Source organism: Antedon bifida, chromosome 11 (assembly GCF_963402885.1).
Source record: "Antedon bifida chromosome 11, ecAntBifi1.1, whole genome shotgun sequence".
Lineage (NCBI taxonomy): Eukaryota > Metazoa > Echinodermata > Crinoidea > Comatulida > Antedonidae > Antedon > Antedon bifida.
The window spans coordinates 6,457,631-6,483,570 of record NC_136236.1 but is presented as its reverse complement, the minus strand read 5'-3'; the positions used below and the strand labels follow the sequence as shown (position 1 = coordinate 6,483,570).

Here is a 25,940-nt window from a genome sequence, read left to right as displayed (position 1 = left end):
AAAGATCCATACACTTACATTTTTATTTTTATTTATCGGACAAAAATAATGGATTGATAAGAAACTAAATTATCACCATTTAAACTTCATCACAAAAAAAAATGTTTTAATCAATATTTTAAATTTATTGAAAGTAAATTTCAAATTACTATTTTATATTTAAATTCATTTTAAGATATTTAGTTTCAAAATAATGTTTCTTTATTAAAAAAAATATCTATGTCGGCCTATTCCTGTCTTTAAATATTTTAGTGAAATTTCAATTTTTTTGAATAATATTTTACCACAACAAACTATATTTTTATGCGACGGTTTAAATTACACAAATTATAGTAAATAATATTTCGTATCCTAAAATAAAAATCATTAAAATAATGTCAAAAAACGCAATAAAAAGGCGTGGACTATTTACTTTATAGAGGGCGCTATATCAAAACACAGAAAGTGTAGAAGTAAAGATGGCTCAGTCACTTTCCGACGAAGAGTTTAATCGAATGCAAGTAAGCTACTATTTAATATATATTCATGATTATGTCATTTGAAAACATTAATAAATTGTTGAGTATTTGTTCTACTTGCTAAGTACAGAGTTCCATAAAAGTGGTTAGTGTAGGTGTGTACTGAAACTCCGAGTCTAGGCTAGCCTAGGCTCTGTCGGTTCGGGTGACGATAATGTTTGTGTGGTGTGTGGTTTGTTGAATGAAGGCTGTCTCCAATATCTCCCCAGTCCAGGCCTAGGAAAAGGCATCTCTATTATTACCACGGGCCAGGCAGTGAATATTACCGTATTTTATTGATATAACATTTTGCAACATTTTCAAGATACAACTCGGTCAATGACAATGTTACAAAGTAGCTGTCACATATGTCTGACTGAGAAATTCCGAGTTTTAGCAATGGAATGATGATGCTATATTTCAAAGATATGACGGAGACTCGATATTCTCAACTATGCCTTTAACACAGCCAGAGCGAAATATATGGTGACATATATTTCTAGCCACTGCGTTAATTATTATTAATACATTTATCAAAATTATCAACGGCGAATGTAAAGCCCATCATAAAAAAAATCAAATCCTAAATGTGAAACTAGACTACTATTTTTTTTTATTTGGCCGTATTCTAGCAAATCATTTTTAATATTAATCATCCATCTGTTTCCATTTTTATATTCCGTGTGATTTTGTTTTTCTTTTCCATTTACAAGACTCAACTTTTGGAGTTGAGAACTACCAACTATCAACAAAGTGATAAAATTAGAAAATATGAAAATGGTAAGTATAGTAATGACTTTCTTTATGATTTTGGCAACAGTCCACTAAAGCCCAACTGGGACAGCTGCTGTATAATAAAATAACTATTGTCATAGAGATGTAATCAGAGACTATCCTATATCCGAAATGGGAGAGAATTCTTCTTTAATGAATAAATTGTGTGTCAAATTATTAAACCTACTATAGTACTACTATAGTCATTTATAAATTAGTATAAAACTGAATGGAAAAACATACACAATCCTTTGAAATAAAATATGTTGGTACCTGTCATATCAATCAATTTAGTGCAGTTTAAAATCTTTGAACATTATAGTATAATGATGTAATGTGTGATGTTAGAGCAAAATGTTTAAACTTACCATTCCCCGATATTAAATGTAAATGTGAGGTAATAACTTGTGACTTGCAGCCTTACTGGGCTGAATTGCGCACATGTGTGGACGGCAAGGGTCCCTTCGTATCGAGTGCTGCCCCATTTGTCTGTCCAAAACGACAAAACTGAATGGACCAGTACACCGGGGTGACCCCCAATTCTTTCAAAAGATGAACTGGGTTCTTTAGAATGCACACAAGCCAAATGTGTACACTGGACCTCCAACTTTAAGTCCTCTTGTCCTACAAGACTTGTTCTACCACCAGAACCATGGTTGAATTGTAACTTGACCCTGTGCTGATTGTATAGCTATTGTTTGCGACGCATCTGCCTACCATTCCCTGATAATGATGATTGTATTTCTGTTTCAGAACTCTCTACTCTGCGTAACCAATCCTCTTCTCATGAAAAAGAAATGCAAAAGGCTAACAAGGTACAGTTTTCATAACATGATTTGAAAAGTATTAAATAAAATGAAGCAATTTCAATTATTTGTTGCAAGTCTTCTTCTTCGTTTCTTCTTCTTTTCATCTTGTTCTTTTCTTGTTCTTTTCTTCTTTTTCTTCTTTTTCTTCTTCCATTTAGGAGCAAACTTCATTGTTGAAGGCTACTGCTCCACTGGTTCTAGCTTTTACAATGTTTATGAATACAGTGTTTGGTGCATACACTAAAAATAATAATATCAGTTATTTTGTATTTAGATAAATAAATGACTCAAGTTAAAGGGAATGAAGAGTGATTTGTTATCACCTTTATGAAACCGTCTGTAGTCTGCAAAATAAAATGTTGAAATTTATTTTTATTTATCTATTTTGCTCTGCTTTTGTATTGAATGCTTTTGTTCAAGCCTTAAGTCCAATACACAGATTATTAATATCATTATACATTTTTGTTTACAATTTTTAATCTATTCTTTAACTTTTTCAGATCATTTCCAAAAGCAAGAAAGCTAAGGTAGGTACTATATACACATTTAGACTAGACTTCTCATAGATTAAATATTTATGGTTGAGATAAATGTAATATGATTATGAATTCTGTGCTAGTTACTAACCACCATAGTTTTCCTATGTGGCATTTCCTGCCTATACCCACTTACATATTTTATAATTCAAATACAATTACAGGCAATGTTAATTATGTCAACAGCAGAAGCAATTTCTTTGACTTGCTTTGTAGATGCAAATTTGTTCTTGTTTGCCTCTTTCTGGTCTATAAATTTAAATATTATTTATGTTCTATAATCTTAAAAAGAACACTATGTGATCCACCACTATAGGTTGGACTACCAATTACACTTAAATACAGGGCCTAAAAGTTGTAAAAATAAGTGGGTTTTTTTGTTCTATTTATCAAAATTTAAGGGGCATCTTTTTTTATCGAACTATTCAATGATTGATTATCCCAATTTGAGCATTAAATTGTACTTCATTTCCTTAAAATATTGCATGTGTTTTTGTTCACTACAGGAGGTTGAAATGCTTATCCTTGAGAATGAGAGTCTTCAGAGGAAGTTACAGAGTCAAGAGGAAGACTTCCGTCTGCAAAATTCTACTCTGATGCAAGAGCTCTCAAAGGTAGTCTTCTATTTCAGTTTTTCTCCCGATAAGGACACAAAATGCTTGTGAGCACTTTAAAGAACCTAGTACAACTTTCAAGATGAGTAGAGGCTTACCCCAGTGTGCTAGCTCACATAGCCACTGTCATGGAGAGACGAGAAGCTCGTTGAATTAGCAGCACTGACATAATGTGATCCATAGGGGATAAGCATGTAGTTGAAAAGTGTAACATGAGCGCCATGAGCAATGATCATTGGAAAGGCACTTTATAAATCGAAAATATTGTTATTATATACCTCTATTAATGGGACACCTGCCTGTGAAACAAACAAGGTCCAATAAGATAAGATAATATTTATTGGTCCATCATAAAATATATTGGAAAATCATTTTCTTAATAGTGTACACTATACAAAAATCACAGTGTTCTATGATTTGAAAGATAATATATTGTTAAGCTCTGTCTACACTACCAAAGTGTATGTTACAAATATGTGTGGTGTGCCTAAATATGGTAGTGATATGCCCAAATTTTGTAGTGATATGACATCATCATTAACATATAATACCCTCCTAATAATACCCTCCTGTTATTGGCGAATTTCTTTTGCTGTTGGTTGGGTTTGGAAATAAAAATAAAAAATATATGGGCACATCACATTTTGTTGTCACATAACGTTTGATAGTGTAGACATTACTGGTTTTTAGATTACGTTATTCCATCATATTTTTTTGTAGTTGTGTACAAGTAATGAAGAATTAGAAAAAGAGGTCAAAGACCTGAAGAAGGGCAAAGAGTCATCACAGAGCAGTCAAAGTGAAGTAGATGAATTGCGAAGACTGCAAGCAGTGAATGCTGCATTGCAGAAGAACCTCACAGGTATAAAAGCAGCCATAAGAAGCACTCGTCATATTTCAATTCACTATACTGCTATTAGAAGCTGCTATTAAGGGTTCACTGTATTAGTTTTACCCAGTCTCTGGTTACTAGCAATGCCCCTGTTAATGCTACGACAGGGGGCTAGCAATGCTCCTGTTGATGTTACGACAGAGGGCTAGCAATGCTCCTGTTAATGTTATGGCACCGTGACCAGCTGTTTCTATCAAGATTTACCTACACCCAGTCCTAGTTAAGGGACCCTATGTTCCTTACAGGATTTACCTGCAACCAATCCTAGTTAAGGGACCTTAATGTTCCTATCAGGATTTATCTGCAACCAATCCTAGTTAAGGGACCTTAATGTTCCTATCAGGATTTACCTGCAACCAATCCTAGTTAAGGGAGCTTAATGTTCCTATCAGGATTTACCTGCAACCAATCCTAGCTAAGGGACCCTAATGTTCCTATCTAGGAAGTATATAGCTACATTTGAGCTGAAAAAAGATTATCAAACCAAGAACCAAACAGTTTTTCTTGCTAAACTATAGGTTAAATTATGGGTGCAATTATTTATGAAAATCTCCTATAACTAATCACCTTTAAACTGGCTCAAACTGTATTTTATTCTTTGTAATTATACAGGTACTGTTGAAAAATATGAAGAAGAAATAGCCACTCTGAAACAAAGCACAATGTAAGTGTAGTAGCAATGTGTTATCAAGCTTCCGTATCGGGACGGTAAATGAAAGGGGACGGTAATTTATAAATAAAGATTAAAATGCGCATGCGTATAAGCCCACTACACTCCGTTCTGTTCATTATTCATTCATTAAGCAACGTCTGTGGCCTAGAATGAAGCTTGCCATCGTCAGCTTGTGCGAAACACAATTTAGTAACAAGACGGAAGATACGTTGTACAACCACCACGCTCTTTCAATTTCCTGTCCCCTTTCGTCTACCATCCAGATGCAAAAGCTCACTATCCCCCTGAAAAAATAATTCTTTAAGCATTTTTTGTTGAATATTCCATTTTAATGTAACATAACAGTTATCCACTTTGACCAAAAATTAGATTGAAAAAAAATAAGTTTACCTGAAAAAAATGTAATTTAAAGCAAAAAATGGTCAAATTGGCTGCCAGCCAATGGATTTTTGGTTGAATTTAACCATTTATTTTGTCATTTTACAAGTGAAATCATTATTTTTTTATTTATTTTTTTATGGAAGTGATTTAAAACTACAAAATAACATATTCAAAGTCTGATTTAATTAATCTTCATTTTTCATGTTTTGGGGGACCATACAACTTTAACAGAGATATATTACAAATATTATTCCTTTATCCATATCCATGTATTTTACTGGGGAACATAAACAATTGTTAAACCTAACATTTACTTTTTCTAATTTATTGCTTATTCTTAATCAGATCGCTGGGCCAAGCAAATCAGGAACTTGAGAAGAAATACTCTCTTCTTCTAGGGGACCGGCCTACTCCAACAGGCTCAGCTGATGGGTAAGTATTAGCCTGAAATTCCTAATATTGTATTGTCCTATTTATATTTGAGAGGTACATGTCTCAACACCAAGAGTCTCATCAAAGAGTGTTCATCAAAAGCTTATCTTACATTTTATAAGTTGTATAATTGTAATTGCAAATTCATGTGCTATGGAGTATTGATTGATTCTATGTCTTTGTTTTGGACCCTACTGTAATTCCCTAGGTGCGCTTATGTCGACACAGAACTCAACTCAAAGGAACTAGTTGCACAAGAGAGCTTATGTCAAATTTTCGAGCAACTGAATGGAACTGAACGGAACCAGTGATCTTTTATTTCAACACTGGATCTGATTGTGGTTACCATAACACGTGCACAACGTGATTCGTTGTTGTATAGGAACCAGTACGTGATTATAAGGAAACACCCACTGTAAAGAAACTAAAAGTTTGAATGCCAACATGTTTTGTGCGCCATTCAGTTACTAGTATCGCTTGTGTCGACACAGTTGAGTTTTGTTAGTTCCATATCGAAGCGCACCTTTAGTCTGGTTGCTTTTGTCAAGAGAATTTAAGCTTTGTCTTTTTTACTGAATAATAGTACCTATTTTCTTTAGGGAACAACCAGCAAGTTTGGACAGTATAAAAGAACACGCACCAGTAGTAGAAGGTATATTTAGACCATATTATTTTCATATTATAATTAAATGCGTTTAAAATGTTTTTTAAATGCTTGAGAACATAAAGAAAAGACTATCTCTGGAGCCTAATGTACTAAGTGCATACATCTAACCACTTGCATAAACCATCTGTATAAACCATCTACATAAACCACCTGTATAAACCACCTACATAAACCACCTGTACAAACCACCTACATAAACCACCTGTATAAACCACCTACATAAACCACCTACATAAACCACCTGTATAAACCACCTACATAAACTACCTGTATAAACCATCTACATAAACCACCTGTATAAACCACCTACATAAACTACCTGTATAAACCATCTACATAAACCACCTGTATAAACCACCTACATAAACTACCTGTATAAACCATCTACATAAACTACCTGTGTAAACTTCTAAAAACCACCTGCAAAAACAATGTGAATAAACCACCTGTATAAACCACTTGCATAAGCCACCTGTAAACCACTTGCATAAACCACCTATAAAAACCACTTGCATAAACCACTTTGCATAAACCACCTGTATAAACCACTTGCATAAACCACCTGTATAAACCACCTACATAAACTACCTGTGTAAACTTCTAAAAACCACCTGCAAAAACAATGTGAATAAACCACTTGCATAAACCACCTGTATAAATGACTTGCATAAACCACTTGCAAAAACCACCTGTATAAACCACTTGCATAAACCACCTGTATAAACCACCTACATAAACTACCTGTGTAAACTTCTAAAAACCACCTGCAAAAACAATGTGAATAAACCACCTGTATAAACCACTTGCATAAACCACCTGTATAAACCAGTTGCATAAACCACTTGTACAAACCACTTGCACAAACCATTTACATACACCACCTGTAAAAACCACCTGCATAAACCACTTGCATAAACCACCCACATAAGGCACCTGCATAAACCACCTGTATAAACCACCTGCATAAGACACCTGTATAAACCACATGTAAAACCCTCTTTTTTTTTGGTAGAACTCCATAAATTGATTGAAGCAGAACTTAGTACTTTTATCGAAGATTTGAAATTATCCTCAGTCACAGAGGATTTCTCAGATGACATCATTCCAAAAGGTATGTTACTTTTGCTGATTTTTTTGCAAATTTCTTAAATAAATGATAGTAAACGTTCAAATGAAATTACTGGTAAAAAATATAAAATGTTTTTTTAAACAAACGTGCAGCACAAAATTCAACATGCCTTGAATTTTTGACAAAAGATTCCTATCAGTGTTATGAGGATTGGTGACCTATGACCTGATGATGTCAGTCAGAACATTCCACTATACAAAGACAGTTATTCCAGTCCTCCGTCACAGTTCAGAGAAGGTTTCTTCTTTTTGATGTAAATGGCCTGTCGTACTATCCTGGGATAATCTCTATCTTCTCTGTCCAAAATTCTTTCATTGTCCCAATCAATAGTGTGTCCGGTAGTAGTGGAAAAATGGTCTGCAACCATCAAAGTTTGCGACTGGGGGCTAAAGATTTCTGTTCCTTCAGTCTATCACCGAGTTGACGGCCTGTGTGTCCTATGTAAATTCTAATGTATGTAAATATGAAAATGTAATTGTTCCCTTTTGTTCATTTCCAGATCCTTTGACTTTACTTAAAGAACACTGCCAGACCATCAAGACAAGGATCTCTACCGTTATTTTCACTAATCTTGAATCATTATTTGAATTGGATCATCATCTACATGATTCAATTGGTTTGTTCATTTATTTTTTATTTATTTATTCATTTCAGTGAAACCTAAAAAGGGAGCACCCAGGGGCCTTTTAGACAATGATCAACAGCAGACGTACTTAATATTCTAAACTTTTAACCATTTTAAATGCACCCTAAAGTATTGAAAATTCATAATGTAAATGTATTACCCATCCATATTTATTCTATTTATAGATACATCTCGGAGTAGAAGTGGATCAGTATTGGATAATAATCCTGTAGGTGTATATTTTATCAGTATACAAATTTGATATACCGTACCACGCAATTCGGCTGTAGGCTAGGCCGAAGCGATTGCATAACATGGACTTGGTTGGAGTAGGCCTAGCTAGTCGCACAGTTTTTATCTATGTTCTAATAATAGGAAGCTTTCACAGGAGCATGTTAATGTTAACTTTAACGCTCACATTGTAAACAAATCAATCTGCGCATACGCAAGCATTACAAACAACTTTAGTTACGCGCGTCGAGAACCTTATTTCTGAAAAATGTAACAAAATATATGTAACATTACTGCTACATATATCTAATTTTTTATTAGGAGGCTTTGATCCTAAAAATAGAATCACTGAAGAAAACTCTTACAGGTGAGAAAAATATTTTTTGTTTCATCAAAAGAAAAAAAATATTCTGCTGCAGTTACTGCAGTAACTACATTTAATTTACCTTTTACCCTGTTTAATAGCAATATTATATTATTTAATAATTATGCACACTGTTTATTGCAGTGACTTTTACATAAATGTATACATTGAAACAAAAATAAAATCATACTTCGTTGCAGGAAAAACATGTAGTTACTGCAGTACCTGAGAATTAAGAATGTTTTGTTAAATATTTTGTGGTTAACCACCACCTTTATTCATTCAATGTTTCATAAACAATAATGACATTTGTATACTATAGACTACTATGAATTTACATTTAAAAGTTTTATTTAATGTTTTGTTTTTCAGAATCACAACTTAAATTAGACACAGAATCGGAAGAAAATAGGCTACTTAAGGAACAACTTCAACAACTACAGGTAAAAGTTATTATTTAAATTTGTTATTTATTTTTATCTTCTTTATGCATGCTAGGCCCACCTAAGATATTGACTTGTTGCAAATCAGTCATGGTGGTTTGAAGCTTTTTAAACCACTGACCTATATGCATGGCCCTTGTAAGCCTGACAGTACCATATACTGTACTGTATATTGAATTGTTGTTGTTGTGGACATGCCCCATTTGGTGGCAACACTCGACATAAAGGGACCCTTAAGGGATTAGAAAGTTGTGGTATGTGTCGTCCACACCTGTTCGCAATTCGGCCGAGTAGGCTGCAAGTTGTAGGTTATTCCCCCATTAACATTTACATAACATTTTGAAAAATAAAATATGTTTTTTTTGTATATAGGATTCACACAAGTCAGAAACAACTAACAAATCAGATGAACTTACTAAGGTTTGTGAAATGATATTCTAAACTCATTTACTTTTCTGCTTTTGTGAAGTTAATTAAATAGTGGAACCTACCTCTCAAAAGGTGTTTTTTAGGCAAGCCTACTTGCTACTGAAATTTTATGTGACAACAAAATGTGATGTGCCCATACATGGACATGATGATGTCATATCGCTACCATATTTAGGCACATCACTACCATATTTGTGCACATGACACTTTTTTTGTCAAACTAGTTTGAAAGTGACAGAGCTTAAAACTGGCAGCAAAATGTACATTAGCTGGTGTGCAATTTAAGAAGTGAAGTGTTTAATATTTCTGTTCTGTTTCATGTCAAATTTTAAGTTTATATTGTTTGTGGGTGTTAGTAGTATAGATTTTTAATTTATCAGTTACAAAATCTTAACAAGTATACGTTTACAATTTTGTTAGCTTTCTGAGAAGGTCAAGAAAAAGCAAGAAAGGTAAGTTAATGATATGAATATGCATTTAGAAACAAGAATAAATTTTCATAAAAATCGTTTTAAATCTCAAATTCAGAACAACAAGAACATCCCAGACAACTTCTCAATTGATAACTACACCTTTTTTATGGGAGGGATTAGTTTTCCAGGAGTTAGTTGCCCTTGTGTTAATAATAAGAATAAAACAATTTTATAAACATACAAACATTTTGTTTGTTTTTACAGTATCATCCAACTTCAGAACGAAAGAGAAGATTTGTATAATGACATGAAGTAAGTATTCCCGCACACCACACTGCCCCCTATGGCCATTTGTGATGTGGTATCGGAGCCAGTTCACTGAATCCCAGTTAGCCAAGTCTAGTTTTCCCAAAACAAGTGTAATGTCAAAACTTAGTAATCTAAAATTTCTAACCTGCCTGGACCATGTAACTAATGGATGACTGGAATGAATGGATGACTATTTGGGAACATTAACACTTGTTGGTCATACCCAGTTCCCATTTGAGTGGAGTTATGGCTTGGTAGTTATGATACCAATCCTGGGTCTTGGATTAAAGTCCTGTCATATGTCAGGATTTTTTCTAATGACAAATTTCAACTCCACTCCCAAAGACTTTGTTTATGTAGAGCATCTTGTGTATATATTTGTCTTGTGAATAGGATTGCCACCTTTAAGAAGGATAGTGAATGATTCACTTATGGTTATCCTTGGCAATTTGCCTACATATATAAAAAAAATAATAAAAATACCTCACAATGTTAACACATTGCTCGATCCATCACATCCATTTATTTTCACTTTACAGAAAAAAGTTAGATGATTTACATGAATCTAAAGATAAAGAGGTTACAGTAAGTTGAACATTGTGTCTTATTTATGATGGCTGTAGAAAAACATTTCTAGAAACTTTCCACTCTTTTTGGTGGTTCTTGCCTGCAAATCCCTGTGTCAAGTTGTGTGGTTAGTTCAACAAAAGTTTAGTATGAATAATGCTTTGTTCCCACTAGGATGCAACGCATTAACGTAAGCACAACTCAAGTTATTTGACCAATCACAAGCGATATTTGAACTCTCACTTGTCATGGCCTACTCACTGGTGTTGCACTTTATCCCTCCTAGTGGGAAAAAAGCTTAAATAACAATAACATGGATAGAATTGTAAAAACAGTTTGAATAATTCATCACTTGTTATTGGTCAAATCAATTACGTTGCGCTTACATCCTTGAGTTGCGTCCTAGTGGGAACAAAGCTTTCGGTTTTAATCTAAAAAAACATTTTAGACACAACCTACCATGCAGCTATTGAGTCTATCTTACTGCACATGCTCATATGTTTGTGTAGAATGACCTTTCGACTCAAAAAGCAGCATGTTCTCGTGGTGTGTCAAGAAAAAAAAAGTCGCTATTATGTGTCTGTTGAGATAATTGTTGAACCCATTTGGTGGACATGTTGTTTTTTTTAGGAATTGAATGAACAAAAAAGCAGAATACAAAGTCAACTTGCCAAGTCAGATAAGGTAAAAAAAACTAACATTTAAATGTTGATAATATTTGTCTGCATTTGCTAATTCATATATCATAAGGAATTTTCCAGTTTTTCTGATTCTTATTATTTTTTTTCAGACATTGACTGCATACCAAGAAAAAATTCAAGTTTTAGAAAACAGTATAGCAACATTAAATGATCAGGTATTATGAATGTTTGTTAATTTACAGAATTTAAGTAATGAAAAGACCAGACATAAAGCTATGGCGACCAAAAAAAAAGATTCAAAATAAACGCTGCATTCACACTAGTTTCGTTTAATTGAACGGAAGATGGTGCCGTTGTTTTCTAAATGTGATTTTCCATTATTTAACAACTCGGCACCGTTTATTCAGTTCCGTGAAACGGAAGTAGTGTGAATGTTGCCTAACCTCTACACTAAACAGTTTTTGACTGCCTTTCATTAGGTAGTTTTTTTTTCTATGTGAATCATGTTATGCTACACCTTGCAGACAGAATAGACTTACCACTTGGCCAAAAACCAGTTGACCAAATCTTACTAGCTATACTTCGTCCGGGACACTGGTTTTCCAGAAATGACAAACCTGCTTTTGGGAGAGTTTTTGGTTTTTAAAGAATCCGGTATTGGGAAACTTGACTGTATATCTACAGTATATATAAAGGCTAAATGTTATCTATTTAAGAGTTACTGTGTCAGCATGTACTGTTCAACCTTTAGGTGTAGATATAATAAGAGCACTCTGAGATCACTGAAAGTATGTTATAACAATGGCTTACGTTTGCTGCTGAAGCAGCCTAGACATTGTAGTGCAAGCATGATGTTTGTCTTAAATGACGTCCCATCCTTTGATGAGTTCATTAGAAAATCTGTTTTTAGTTTTAAAAATCGTGTGAGCGCAAGTAGTAATTCTTTGATCATGGCCATTAATCGCCACGTTCGCCATGTGTAAAGAATGCACATACAATGGAATGCTTTGTTGCATTGACTTTATATATTCACATATCTTTGTTTTTGTTCTATGAGCTGTTAGATTAAGTTTTTTTTTCTCTCTTTTGCTATGGATATAATAATATGTCACCATGATATTCCGAAATAAAAAGATGAATGATATATATATAAAATTATACAGTATTACTATTTGCATGAGAAATGAATTCATAGAATAAAAAGCTAATTACTTTAAAATGCTAATAATATATTTTTTTCCTAAATATTACAAATGCAAGTATTCTCTTTAAAAAGATCTTATCTTAAAATTAAACTCTAAAAAAACTGTGCTCCTACTAAAAACTTTGCTTTCATTTATAATATTTATTATATATTCTACCACATAAATTTGCATAACAACTGCTTATTTTAACACCTGAGAACATTTGCATATTATGCTAATTAGGTAGTAGCACAAGGCTCCATAAATGTTGGTAAGATGGAGCAGTTACAGACCGATAACAGCCGTCTTACAGCAGAGCTACAAGCCAGTCAACAGGTACTCATGTTATATGCTAATTTATGCAAATTCTGTTTATTATATCTGCATGTTTAAATATAATAAAATGTTTCAATAGTATGACATTAGTTGTTGCATGATGTTTTTAACATCACTTATGTTTTATACAACAAATATTATAACTAGTGCATGGCATTCCAAACTATTAGTTTTGTGTATTTACTGTGTACTACTAACTCTCTTTACAATATTTAGAATCATTTGTAATTTTTAAATGTAATTTTTTTTTATAACAATCTGAATTTTATGCCTTTTGGATTTTTCGTCTTCTTACCTTATTGTAAGTGTTTTGTATTTGTTGTCTTGTTTTGCCCTGCATATGCTTGGTCCTCCAAGCTGTCACCTGGGATGTTTAGTTACATTCTTATGTTTTTTTATGTGAAATAAAGGATGATTTTACTACTAAAAGAAAAATGAAACAGTTGTGGTAGCTATCAGTAAAAACTCTTTCTATTGATATAATTTAACATGTTTTTTACCTTTTGTAGCTTCAGAATTCATCTCAGGAGGAAGTAAACAAATTAAAGGTTAGTTTATAACAAAGAATAAATATTAACTCTCTATGGATATGTTAATAAGTAAACAAATTAAATAAAACTTCACCATAACAGTAGCATTTTTAATAGCTGCTTTCAAAAGATCAAGGTGGTTTACATCAGTAATATATTATCTATAGATGATGTCATATCAATTGTCTAAACTTTGATTTGACTTGCTTTTAAATGAAAATCAGTTAAATGTTGATTGCGCTATACAAATTTAAAGACTATTATTGGCGTCACCTGCCATGTTCACCATTTTCTTGAAATGCAGTGGCCATTTAATTCTCTTCTCTTTAAAAAGAGTTTATCGCAGGATTCACATAAGTTCTATACTTATACCCGATTCACACATGTATGTATGTACAACAGAACTGTAAAGTAGTCAGTTTGATCTATCTTAATGGATAATCTTACTGAGTTTACAATGCTTTCACACGCTGTTTTTAAAAATTTAATTCATACGCATCCAGTGATTTATTATTCTCAAGCTAAAAGAGTTTTTTCTCAGTTCCAAACCCTTCTTCATTACAGGCTTATATAATTTCAGATTATGTCCACAGGTAATGCTATCCGTATAAAAAATATTGAAAAACTTCACTAAGATTGTCATGATGTATGTAAACAGTGTGTAAAATCATACATGCATATGCACATACGGCTTTGTTAAATGTATGTTGAGATTACTGAATTGTTACATGATTTTTAATATGTGATTCATGTATAAATGTAATTCATTTTCTGTAGGCATTGAACGCATCAATTAAAAACCAATTTGAAATTGAACAAGACAATAACAGTAAACTCACAGCAGAGAAAACAGAACTACAGGGTCAAATATCTGAACTGGTAGCCTCAAATTCCAGAATCAGTGAAGAGATGAAAGGTATTCATAATGATAGAGACAACCTTCATAAAGACTTGCAAGAGTCTAATAAGGTATGATCAATTGGTTTATAAATTGGCTAGAGGGTGGACTCGAATGGTTCTCCTGTTGGACTTAGTTCCCTCTGTAAGTTGTCTGCCCTCTAGCCAGCCAATCCATATAAGATCATTGGGTTTGATAGATGTTTGATGATGTTAAATTAAAGAACAATTTCTTATATTTTGTGAATGCATACCTACTGCTAATCATCAAATAATTTTCTGAGGTATCTGTGTGGTTTGGGAAATTGACCACTAACCACCTGGACAATAACCACCTGTAATGGACTCTACCATTGTTAGAGTAGGGTGGCAAGAACAATGTTGGATGGTGGCTTGTATTTATTTACATTATGCCTATAATAATTCATTCTGTCTTTTACAGTATAATATGCCCTTATTTAATTTGAAATTAAAAGAATTGTTTTTTCTAATATTTTATTTTAAAGATTGCAGACAATCGTAAGAGTATGTTAGATGATTTAGCAATTCAAATGCAGACAATTAAACAACAAAATACTCAGGAAATAGAAGCTTTAACAAGTAAATATCAGGTATATATATTATTTTGCTAATTAAATTTAGTGGTAAAATGTTTGGTCTTAATTTTCTCCCTAAACAGAGGATCAGATCTCCGTTAGCAGAGACTTCTTTTGTTCCTGAACCTAACCGCATTTGTATGCTTCCCTCTAAAGCTCTTTCTACACTATCAAACTAGTTTGAAAAAAAAAGTTTGATGTGCCCAAATATGGTATTGATATGCCAAATGTGGTAGTGATATGACAGTATCATGTCCATGTATGGGCACATCAAATTTGTTGATAGTTTGATTGTGTAGACAGAGCTTAAGAAGAATTTAGGGAAATATAAAATAAGCTATCAATATGGGTAATAGTTTGTTCTTAAAATGAATTATATAATTGAAATCGAAATCTAAATACAATCATTGAATATAATATAGTGTATCTATAACTGCATTATTTTTAATATTTTTAATGTAGGATGAAATTGATGAACTAAATAAACTACATGAGGTACTATATATTTTATTGTTTTTTTCTTTCTTTGCACACCCCTTAAAAGATAGCCATGTTATGTCCTAATATTTCTTTATATATATACAGATTTCCTCCTAAGAACATTGATTAATTATTAAATGTAGTTACTGCATTAGAAAAATTGAATTGGTCCCTTATATAACAACATGGGTGTTAAAAGTACACTTATATTGCAATTATTTAACCCAAATATACTTGTTTATTTATAGAAAGAAATTACTAAAGTACAGGAGCAACTAAAAGGTGAAAAGGTATGTCTGTACTCCATTATGGCCTGTACTCCATTTTCCTGTACTCCATTTGCCTGTACTCCATTTTCCTGTACTCCATTTGCCTGTATTCCATTGGCCTGTACTCCATCGACCTGTATTCTATCGGCCTGTACTCCATTGGCCTGTACTCTGTTTGCCTGAACTCCGTTTGCCTGTACTCTGTTTGCCTGTACTCCATTTGCCTGTACTCCATTGGCCTGTACTCCATTTGCCTGTATTCCATTGACCTGTACTCCATTTGCCTCCACTCCATCGACCTGTACTCTATCGGCCTGTACTCCATTAGCCTCCACTCCATCGACCTGTACTCTATCGGCCTGTACTCTGTTGGCCTGTATTCCATTTGCCTGTCTGTACTCTGTTAACCTGTACTCTGTTGGCTTGTACTCTTTTTGCCTGTACTCTATCGGCCTGTACTCCATTGGCCTCGACTCCACTGACCTGTACTCCGTTTGCCTGTACTCAGTTGGCCTGTATTCCATTTGCCTGTATTCCATTTGCCTGTACTCCATTTATACCCTGTTGGCCTGTACACTGTTGGCCTCCACTGCATCGACCTGTACTCTATTGACCTGTACGCCATTGGCCTGTATTCCATTTGCCTGTATTCCATTTGCCTGTACTCCATTTGCTTTTACTCCATTTGCCTGTACTCCATTAGCCTGTACTCCATTAGCCTGCTCTCCATTGGCCTGTATTCTGTTGGCCTGTACTCTGTTAGCCTGTATTCCATTTACCTGTACTCCGTTGGCCTGTACTCCATTTGCCTGTACTCCATCGGCATTTATACCCTGTTGGCCATTACTCTGTTGGCCTGTAGTCCATTTACCTGTACTCTATTAGCCTGCACTCCATTGGCCTGTACTCTGTTGGCCTGTACTCCATTTGCCTGTACTCCGTTAGCCTGTACTCCATCGGCCTGTACTCCATTGGCCTGTACTCCATTTGCTTGTACTCCATTTTCTTGTACTTTGTTGGCCTGTACTCCATTTGCCTGTACTCTGTTGGCCCGTACTCTGTTGGGCTGTACTCCATTAACCTGTTTTCCATTTGCCTCTACTCAATTTGCCTGTACTCCGTTGGCCTGTACTTTATTGATCTGTACCGTTAGCCTGTACTCCGTTTGCTTGTACTCCATTTGCTTGTACTCCATTTGCCTGTACTCCATTTGCCTGTACTCCATTGGCATTTATACCCTATTGGCCTGTACTCTATTGACCTGTACTCTATTGACCTGTACTTACATTAATCTGTACTCCATTTACCTTTACTCCGTTTGCCTGTACTCTATTAGCCTGTCTGTTTTCAACAAACCCTAGAGTTTGCAAAGGTTGTATTTTATGTTTTAAAATCTCTTGATTGTTCTTACAGGAAAAGCGGGAAGCATTAGAACCATTAAAAGATGAAGTCAACAAGCTGAATGAAGAAGTACAATCATTAACCAACTCCAAAGGATGGTTTGAAAGAAGACTGCAAGAGACAGAGGTATATTTTGGTTTGAATACTTACTCGGATAAAATAATAAATGCCATTCATAGGAAACCTTGAAAATAGTCAAACATGGTAAATGCAATCAACACCATGTGATTCTAAAAAGGAAGCATTGGGTTGGAAAAGAAGTAATGTAATGTCATGATCCAACCTCACATTGGATGTAGTCTAGCTAGCTATTATCTTTAATGTGTTTGTTCATTACTTTATGTCACATGATGTACTCCATACCTCACTTGTGTTTATTCACCAAATTCCAAACCTTTAAACAACATTGCCAACATACAGAACCTTTTAAAAAATAGTGTTTTAACAATTTTTAGGAAGAGTTTAAAAAGACTGTTGAATCACATGAGCAGAAGGTCGGCGACCTCAACATAACGATGGAAGAACAAGATAATGTGAGAATAACTTTTTTGTTCATAACAAAATGAAATAAAGAAGACTGCGGTCTACATCTTGGGGAGATGTTTGTCTCACTCTGACGTAATTGTACATTTAAGAATACTTGCAAAACAATTTGTAATTTTTGGTGTGTGCTCGAACCTACGACCTCACAATCACTAGTCTGCCGTTCATAGCTCTTGAGGCCACTGAGCTTGCATTGATGGCTTGGGTTGTATTCAACCCCAAGAAAGCAGCGGGTACTGCACCAATAGGTCTCCATTAGTCTCCAACTTGTGATTTTTTAAAGCCTTCTCAGCTTTCATGTTAACCCTCGTTTCCATTGAATCACTACGCTCTGCTTCAACTAAATAAAAATTGTTGGTATCCCTCATACAAAAGCAATTCATACGTCAACTGAACATGTTCTCAATCATGAGGACGGCTAACAACTAACTGTCGCCAATTAGTGATTGCAATTAATTTGAAATCCTTGACTAGTCAATCTACAGATACAGTTAAAAGAATTTATTAACTTGATTTAACTAATTTGAATTTATGTTAATTTCATTTTTAGGACTTTAAGGAAAAGTTAAACAAACAAAAACTGGAGTTCCTTGACTAGTCATTCTACAGATACAGTTAAAAGAAACTATTAATTTGAATTAACTAATTTAAATTTATGATAATTTCATTTGTTTAGGACTTTAAGGAAGAGTTAAACAAACAAAAACTGGAGTTAGAGAAATCGGAAGAAAAATGTGGAGAGTTACAGAATAAAATAGATGAATTAAAACAGGTAACAAGGCAATATTGAATGTTTGTTTCTTTTATTCATTTCGACAGTATATACAAAAATATAAAAAAAAGAATATAAATATATAAATATAAATAGATAATGCGAAGGAGAGACAAAAGCAGTATAAAAAGCTGTCACCAGTAAGGTGCCAACAGTTGTTGAGAAATGTTTCTTAGAATGAAATGAAAGACCTTACAATCAGCTTTAGGCTGAGTGCAAGACCCAGCCCATCTCTGCCCAGCTCTTATATTAGTGCACTAAAATGTTCGCTTTCAAAATGTGTTCTTTGATCATTTCTACTATAAAATGTGTGTATTTTTTAGCATGCTATTGATAGTATTGAAGAACGAAAAATCAGTGAGAAGAAAGGAATCACAATGGTAATTTTTAGTTCCTTTTACATCAATAAAATAATGTTTTATGTTCATTTTAAAAATGTAATGATGGTTGACATCATCGCAACATATTGGTCAAGAGCAACTGGCGATTGGGATCCATGTAAATGAAACTTAAAAAGTTTATTTCAAATAAAATTAATTGAGTTGATGAAAAGTAAGAAAAAAAAAGAGTTTTAGAATTATAGTCAAATTTGTTTAAAGGTAAAAGACTTGAAACGTCAACTAAAAATGGAGAGAAAACGAGCAGAGAAGTTGCAAGAGAGGTTACAGCAGGTTCTAGCTGATACTTCACCCTCTCGTCTGGGAATTGATCTCTTACAAATTCAAGACTACGAGAGTCGCCAAAAGCTGGACACCAGTAGCGTGTCATCTTGGAGTCAGAGTGGTGTTGGAACCAGTTTGGATAATACACAGGTAAAAGAGATACCTGTTGTGCTGTAAGATTTAATTCAAAGTTATCACCTTTGTGACCTTTTTTCAGTCACCTGAAGTGTCTGCTTTTGTTTAGAGCTTTTATGTTAATTTTTTAGTTACCTGAGGGGTCTGATATGAGATTACCAATTATTTATTATAGCATCCTTTAGTTATGAGTTTCATGATCTTTTTCAGTTACCTGAGGGGTCTGATATGAGATAACCAATTACTTATTATAGCTTCATTTAGTTATGAGTTGTATGATCTTTTTCAGTTACCTGAGGTGTCTGATATGAGATTACGAAATATTTATTATAGCATCCATTAGTTATGAGTTTCATGATCTTTTTCAGTTACCTGAGGGGTCTGATATGATATTACCAATTATTTATTATAGCTTCCTTTAGTTTTAAGTTTCATGATCTTTTTCAGTTACCTAAGGTGTCTGATATGAGATTACCAATTATTTATTATAGCATCCTTTAGTTATGAGTTTCATGATCTTTTTCAGTCACCTGAGGTGTCTATTGTCGGCGGCTCATTGAGTGATGAAACTACAGAATTGATAGCTAGGATAACAGAACTACAGCAAACTAACTGGACACTAGAAGAAAAGGTAAGATTAACATAAATGATAAAATAAACATTGATACTTTTATTTTACTCTGTCCAAACTGATGTTCTCCATAGTATCTATTCTTTTAGAAATCAACTGTTTTCACCCTCAATGTACGTTGAAACATGCACTGGCTCTTAATTCTACACACATACACAACAGAGGTCAATATATATGACCTCACCGTTTGGCACAAAATATCTTTATAGATTGGGTTGACTAATAATAATATGTATTATTTCCTTACATCTTCATACCAGAATACAGTATAAATAATGGCAACCTAAATATACAGTAAGTAGTAAGTTAATTTAGAAAAGAGATGCAGTGATTTTAATAATATTCTGCACTCGTATACATACTCTGATATGTTTCTTACTTATATTTTGTTGAGCGGTTTAAAATTCCTGTCTTTGCCTTTATAAAAATAAAATTGTATTTCATATAGGTTCGACATTTAGAGGAGAGTAATTCATCAATGGCTGATGATTTGTTAAAGAAAACCGCAATAATAGAAACACATGTTATGGAAAGGCGTACATTGGGTAAGTGAATAGTGAATAGATCCAAGGGGCGCCGCAAACAATAGCCATATAATCGGCACAAGTTCAAAAGTCTCCTCGACTGCAGTTGTGGTGGTAGAACAAGTCTTCTTGAATCTGGCTCATGTGCACTACGAACTAAAGCACTATCTACACTATCACAAAATGTGATGTGCCCATACATGGACATGATGATTTCATATCAATACCATATTTGGGTACATCAAACTAGCTTGACAGTGTAGACAGAGCTTAAGTGCATATTTCAGAAGATTAGGGTGTATAGTTTTGCTACACGTCATCGATTGTACTCAACCTTGCTAATCGACTGTTAGTATCTTTGTAGGCCTGGTATGTTTATTGGAAAAAAGGCCTGTACTGGTACTACATCGTAGTAAATAATTACACCTTACAAGTTGATTCAACAGTAGCAATATCATAACGCAGAGGCCTGAGGCCCTTTGTTTAGGGACGCTAAGTTGCCCTCCCACGCTGGAGGCTTTGGGCGTTTTTAGCTTTTTTTCGACATATTTTAATGCCTTTTTTCCCCTCCGCGCACTGCTATAAGCTCTGCGACCCCTGGGTTTATCCAGTAAAGTAGCTGAGCGTATGCCATGCTAGAATCTGGTTTCCTTCCAAAACAAACAAAACTAAGTAGTACACATATTGTAATCTTTACACATACCTATTATTTGTAGATCCATCAAGGACAGCTACTCCAGAGAAGAACATGGCATTAAAGAAGATGATGAAGTTTGTCAAGGGTACGGATGACGACAACAATGCAAAGGAGATGAACCACAAACTACAGATAATGTTAGAAGAGACATTAACTAAGAATATGCATTTACAAAAGGTAACATTAAAATTATATCTGTAATTTTTTCAAATCATAATGTGAATTTGAATAATGTAATATAAATAAAATTGTTTAAGTATGTAGAAGGGGATACAAGGAATTTTTGTTAAGACCAACTCAGACAGCATCGTACGAGGCCTGATGAAACCTCTTGACTCAACGGTGCTGTCTTAGTTGAATCCTGACGAGACGATTCGTCATGGGATAGCGTCGAGTGTAGTTTTTTTTTTTAACCCTATAAGATGAAAGTTTTTAATTTAGCCTATAGCTTAATATCCATGCACTGAAAAATCGAGTTGGAGTAGCCTAGGGTGAATTGAAGTGCAACCCATACTCTCTGTTGTGTTTCATATCATCTTGTGATTGAGTCCCCACTAACTTATAATGACAACTCTTTCATTACCTTTGAGGTGTCTGGTTTTCTAGAAAGTCTGGTATTCAGAATGTGTTTTAATGGTAACAATTAATTCAGAAACTTTGGACCTCGAAAAACGTCTGGTTTTGGGAGAGTTACTGGTTTTCAGACAGTCCGGTATTAGTCAAGTTGACTGTAGGACAAGTTGGCAAGTTTATCTTTTGCCCTAATACCCCAACATGTGTAACTATATAATAGTCCCTGCAAATCATTAGTTATATATCTATATAACTTATACTTTACATAATTGTTCTCTGTCTACAATCTGTATTAATAATTTTCTCTTTAAAAGGATATAGAAATGCTATCTACCGAACTTTCCCGTCTTAGTCAAACAGATACAAACAGCCGGCCGGAAGATTCAACCAATGGAATGCCCTGATGTATTTAGTTGTCAACGTTGTTTGTGGTTACAATTCCTGCAATTAGTTTCAGTAAGTTCTTCCAGTGTATTAGTATACGCCACTCAGTTTTGTGAATAATGAAGAGAGTAAATATTGTGTCTATATTTATGTTATCTTTGCTACGTATTATATAAAGAAAAGAGCTATGTATAGTGATAGTAATGAGTTTAATATGTAACCAGTGTCCCCTTAATAGGGATGTTCTCTTAATAGGGATGTCATTTGAATAAGGATTGGTTTAAAAACAAATACAGGAGAACCCCAGGTAAGCATTTGGGACCCAACAAAATGTCCCTTTAATAGGGGTGTCCCCTAAATAGGGGTTTGCATAGTGTTAAAACATATATTTCCCCTTGTTTGTTTCACAGGGAAGTGTCCCCTTAACATGGCCTTCTGCTGTATTGCCTATCGTTCATTTGATGGGTGTCTTATGAGGTACTGTATTTTTGTAAATGTAATGGTTAATGGATCAAATAAGAAGAAAACATATAAGTATGTATAGTATAATGGTTGCCGACAATCAAAGAATGTGAGGTTAGAGGGATGTAAGAGGTTGGTTAAGTTTTAAGAGATAATTGGAACTTGTTAATTACATACTTCTTCATCGTCGTAAGGTCCACAATCAACAAAACTAGGAGGCCAACTACAAGGCCTACTTTTAAGTAGTGGCTGTTGTGTGGCAGTGGCTCTGTGGACTAGGACACCGGGGTAACCCTCTACTCGCCTCGAAATGTGTACTAGGTTCTTTAAAGTGCACATTTTGTGTACACTAGACTTTCAGTTTTATAGTCCTTATCCAAGAAGACTTGTTCTACCATGGACCATCGAGCCAGTGAGGCTTAAACCCTTGCCGATATTAGGGCTACGTATTACGGTTCCACTGTCTTAACCGCTCGGCCACTCACTCAGTCCTAGATACATACAATGATATGAGCCAACAGGAACGCTTAAGTTCATCTTTTTGAATAATTCTGATTGCTTATGAAGAACCAAAATTTCAGACAAACATATCGGTATGAACGCTTGGACACCAGCGTTACCATTTGACAGATGTAACGGCCAGTCAAAATCAATTTTGTCACATAAGCAATTACAATTGTTCACAATTGGTTTGCAGTCCTCTACAGACAATTCCAACGTTCAGGTATAATTTCAACCTTGATTTCTCATCGTTGAGAGTTAAAACGATACAAGATTAACACTGTATTCACTATTTTTCTATTGCCAACTCTGAAGTATTCGCTTAATGTATAAAAATATGAGTGTCCGTCTCAGTTGACGGACACTCAAATTCTCCGAGTCGCAGTGGGAAATTGTACGTCACATTGGGAAATTGTCAAAAGAGGACTTTAATAGGTATTTAATAATTTTATTATCAAATAGAGTAAAACCCTTTAATAGGGAGACACCTTCAAAACCCAACAAAATGTCCCCAGAATTGGGGTTGGCCGTAGTGTTGAAACATTCTGAGAGAGAGGTTCAAATTCAACTCTCGCCGCATTGCTTGTATGCTTCTGAAAGATACTTTACTTACGTTCGCCTCTCTCCACCCAGGTGTATAAATGGGAACCCGGTTAGATCAAGACACAACTTTGCGCTGATTACTAGCTGCATTATGGGAGTATGTTTCCATACGTGCTTGATGCAAAAAAAAGGTAATAATGTTCAGTGCTTTGAGGTTTCACAACATTAGGCGCTATATAAATCCAGGATATTATTATTATTATTATTCTCGTTCATTTCTTAATAGGGGTGTAACCTTAACAGGGGTGTAACCTTAATAGGGGTGTAACCTTAATAGGTGTGTAACCTTAATAGAGGTGTAACCTTAATAGGGGTGTAACCTTAATAGGGGTGTAACCTTAATAGGGGTGTAACCAAAGGAGGCATTCTTAACAATTATTATCCCACCGTTATAACCAACCTTAATATATGCGAACAAATAAGTTTGATAGTACGCATGCCTGGCATATGCATAAGTCGTCATTTCTGTATAATTTAAACATCATCACCTTTTTTTTAATCAACTCATTGTTATTGGTAAGAGACTAGTTAGAATTTAATTAAATTCAGGATCATGATTAATATCATTACCGTTTTTATATTTTAATTATATTAATGTATATTTTAAGAATTGTATTATTATAAGGATAATTCATTGAATATTATATAATATATGTTGTGCTATGGTAAATGATAAACGAAAACATTTGTAAACATTTGTATGTATTTTTGAATTCGTAGTCCTGGCGACAATTTGTTTACATTAATTTTATTTTATTCAAAATTGTATTATTATGATAAGTCAGTGAATATTAATATATAAAATATGTTGTGCTATGGTGGATGGTAAACAAAACATTTGTAACAATGTGTTTGTTTGTATTTTGGAGTTAGTAGTCCTGGGGAAAGCTTGTGTACATTAATTTTATTTTATTCAAAATGATAACAGACCTTAAATATTGGGACGAATTACTTATTTACACAATGCGTATAATTAAAACTGGTGCATAATTTTTTTTTTCAAAAACTAAAGATAAACTAGAAATATGTTAGATAATGAATTTACTCGTGAAGCAATTCAAACAATTGCGAATTGTTTTCATTATTTCAACGATAACATCCATTAACCAAAACAATTGTCGGATGTGTACATTAAAAACGTTGGATATAATAATAGTCTCTAAACTGTCGCTTGTTATTTGTCTATTTAACCAGAAATTTTTCTAAAAAATACATTTTGTTTACAAATAAATAGCCAAATAGCTAAAGGGGAGAGGGGGGGGGGGGGGGGTGGTGGTATCCCTTTAAAAGCCAAAATAGCTAAAGGGGAGTGGGGGTACCCCTCTCAAAGTCAGATAGCTAAAGGGGAGTGAGGGGTACTCCTCTCAAAGCCAAATAGCTAAATGGGAGTGGGGGATACCCCTCTCAAAGCCAGATAGCTAAAGGGGAGTGGAGGTACCCCTCTCAAAGCCAAATAGTTAAAGGGGAGTGGGTGGGTATCCCTCTCAAAGCCAAATAGCTAAAGGGGAGTGGGGGTATCCCTCTCAAAGCCAAATAGCTAAAGAGGAGGGGGTATCCCTTTAAAAGCCAAATAGCTAAAGGGGAGTGGGGGTATCCCTCTCAAAGCCAAATAGCTAAAGAGGAGGGGGTATCCCTTTAAAAGCCAAATAGCTAAAGGGGAGTGGGGGTACCCCTCTCAAAGCCAAATAGCTAAAGGGGAGTGGGGGGTATCCCTTTAAAAGCCAAATAGCTAAAGGGGAGTGGGAGTACCCCTCTCAAAGCCAAATAGCTAAAGGTGAGTGGAAGGTGCCCTTCTCAAAGCCAAATAGCTAAAGGGGAGTGGGGGGTATCCCTCTCAAAGCCAAATAGCTAAAGGGGAGTGGGGGTATCCCTCTCAAAGCCAAATAGCTAAAGGGGAGTGGGGGTACCCCTTTAAAAGCCAAATAGCTAAAGGGGAGTGGGGGTACCCCTCTCAAAGCCAAATAGCTAAAGGGGAGTGGAAGGTGCCCTTCTCAAAGCCAAATAGCTAAAGGGGAGTGGGGGTACCCCTCTCAAAGCCAGATAGCTAAAGAGGAGTGGGGGGTACCCCTCTCAAAGTCAGATATCCAAAGGGGAGTGGGGGGTGGGGGGTACCCCTCTCAAAGCCAGATAGCTAAAGGGGAGTTGGGGTACCCCTCTCAAAGCCAGATAGCTAAAGGGAAGCGGGGGTACCCCTCTTAAAGCCAGATAGCTAAATGGGGGTGGGGGTACCCCTCTCAAAGCCAAATAGTTGAAGGGGAGTGGGGGGTATCCCTCTCAAAGCCAAATAGCTAAATGGGAGTGGGGGGTACCCCTCTCAAAGCCAAATAGCTAAAG

The 25,940-nt window shown here is 34.8% G+C and overlaps 1 protein-coding gene across 3 annotated transcripts; it reads left to right on the top strand.

Annotated features, from left to right (window-relative positions):
- The first annotated feature begins 454 nt into the window (after positions 1-454).
- LOC144856428 (GRIP1-associated protein 1-like) lies at positions 455-24,761 on the top strand. 3 transcript variants are annotated; one of them, XM_078714437.1, is made up of 35 exons: positions 455-500; positions 1,211-1,277; positions 2,025-2,086; positions 2,581-2,607; positions 3,123-3,230; positions 3,951-4,092; positions 4,735-4,786; positions 5,522-5,608; positions 6,208-6,260; positions 7,288-7,386; positions 7,904-8,020; positions 8,215-8,258; positions 8,582-8,627; positions 8,997-9,067; positions 9,440-9,487; positions 9,917-9,948; positions 10,174-10,221; positions 10,758-10,803; positions 11,416-11,469; positions 11,576-11,641; positions 12,854-12,946; positions 13,456-13,494; positions 14,254-14,445; positions 14,880-14,984; positions 15,432-15,464; positions 15,698-15,739; positions 17,132-17,245; positions 17,575-17,652; positions 18,339-18,434; positions 18,758-18,814; positions 19,034-19,246; positions 19,758-19,862; positions 20,311-20,407; positions 21,103-21,260; positions 21,971-24,761. In XM_078714437.1, the coding sequence occupies exons 1-35, from the start codon at positions 459-461 to the stop codon at positions 22,058-22,060; spliced, it is 2,823 nt and encodes a 940-aa protein (XP_078570563.1). In that variant the 5' UTR covers positions 455-458; the 3' UTR covers positions 22,061-24,761. The 3 variants fall into 3 exon arrangements, 2 of the variants coding, with proteins under 2 accessions (XP_078570563.1, XP_078570562.1); XR_013614921.1 differs by lacking the exons at positions 455-500; positions 1,211-1,277; positions 2,025-2,086; positions 2,581-2,607 and having other exon boundaries at positions 3,128-3,230; positions 21,971-22,112; positions 22,279-24,761; XM_078714436.1 differs by lacking the exons at positions 455-500; positions 1,211-1,277; positions 2,025-2,086; positions 2,581-2,607; positions 12,854-12,946 and having other exon boundaries at positions 3,128-3,230.
- Positions 24,762-25,940: the final 1,179 nt, after the last annotated feature.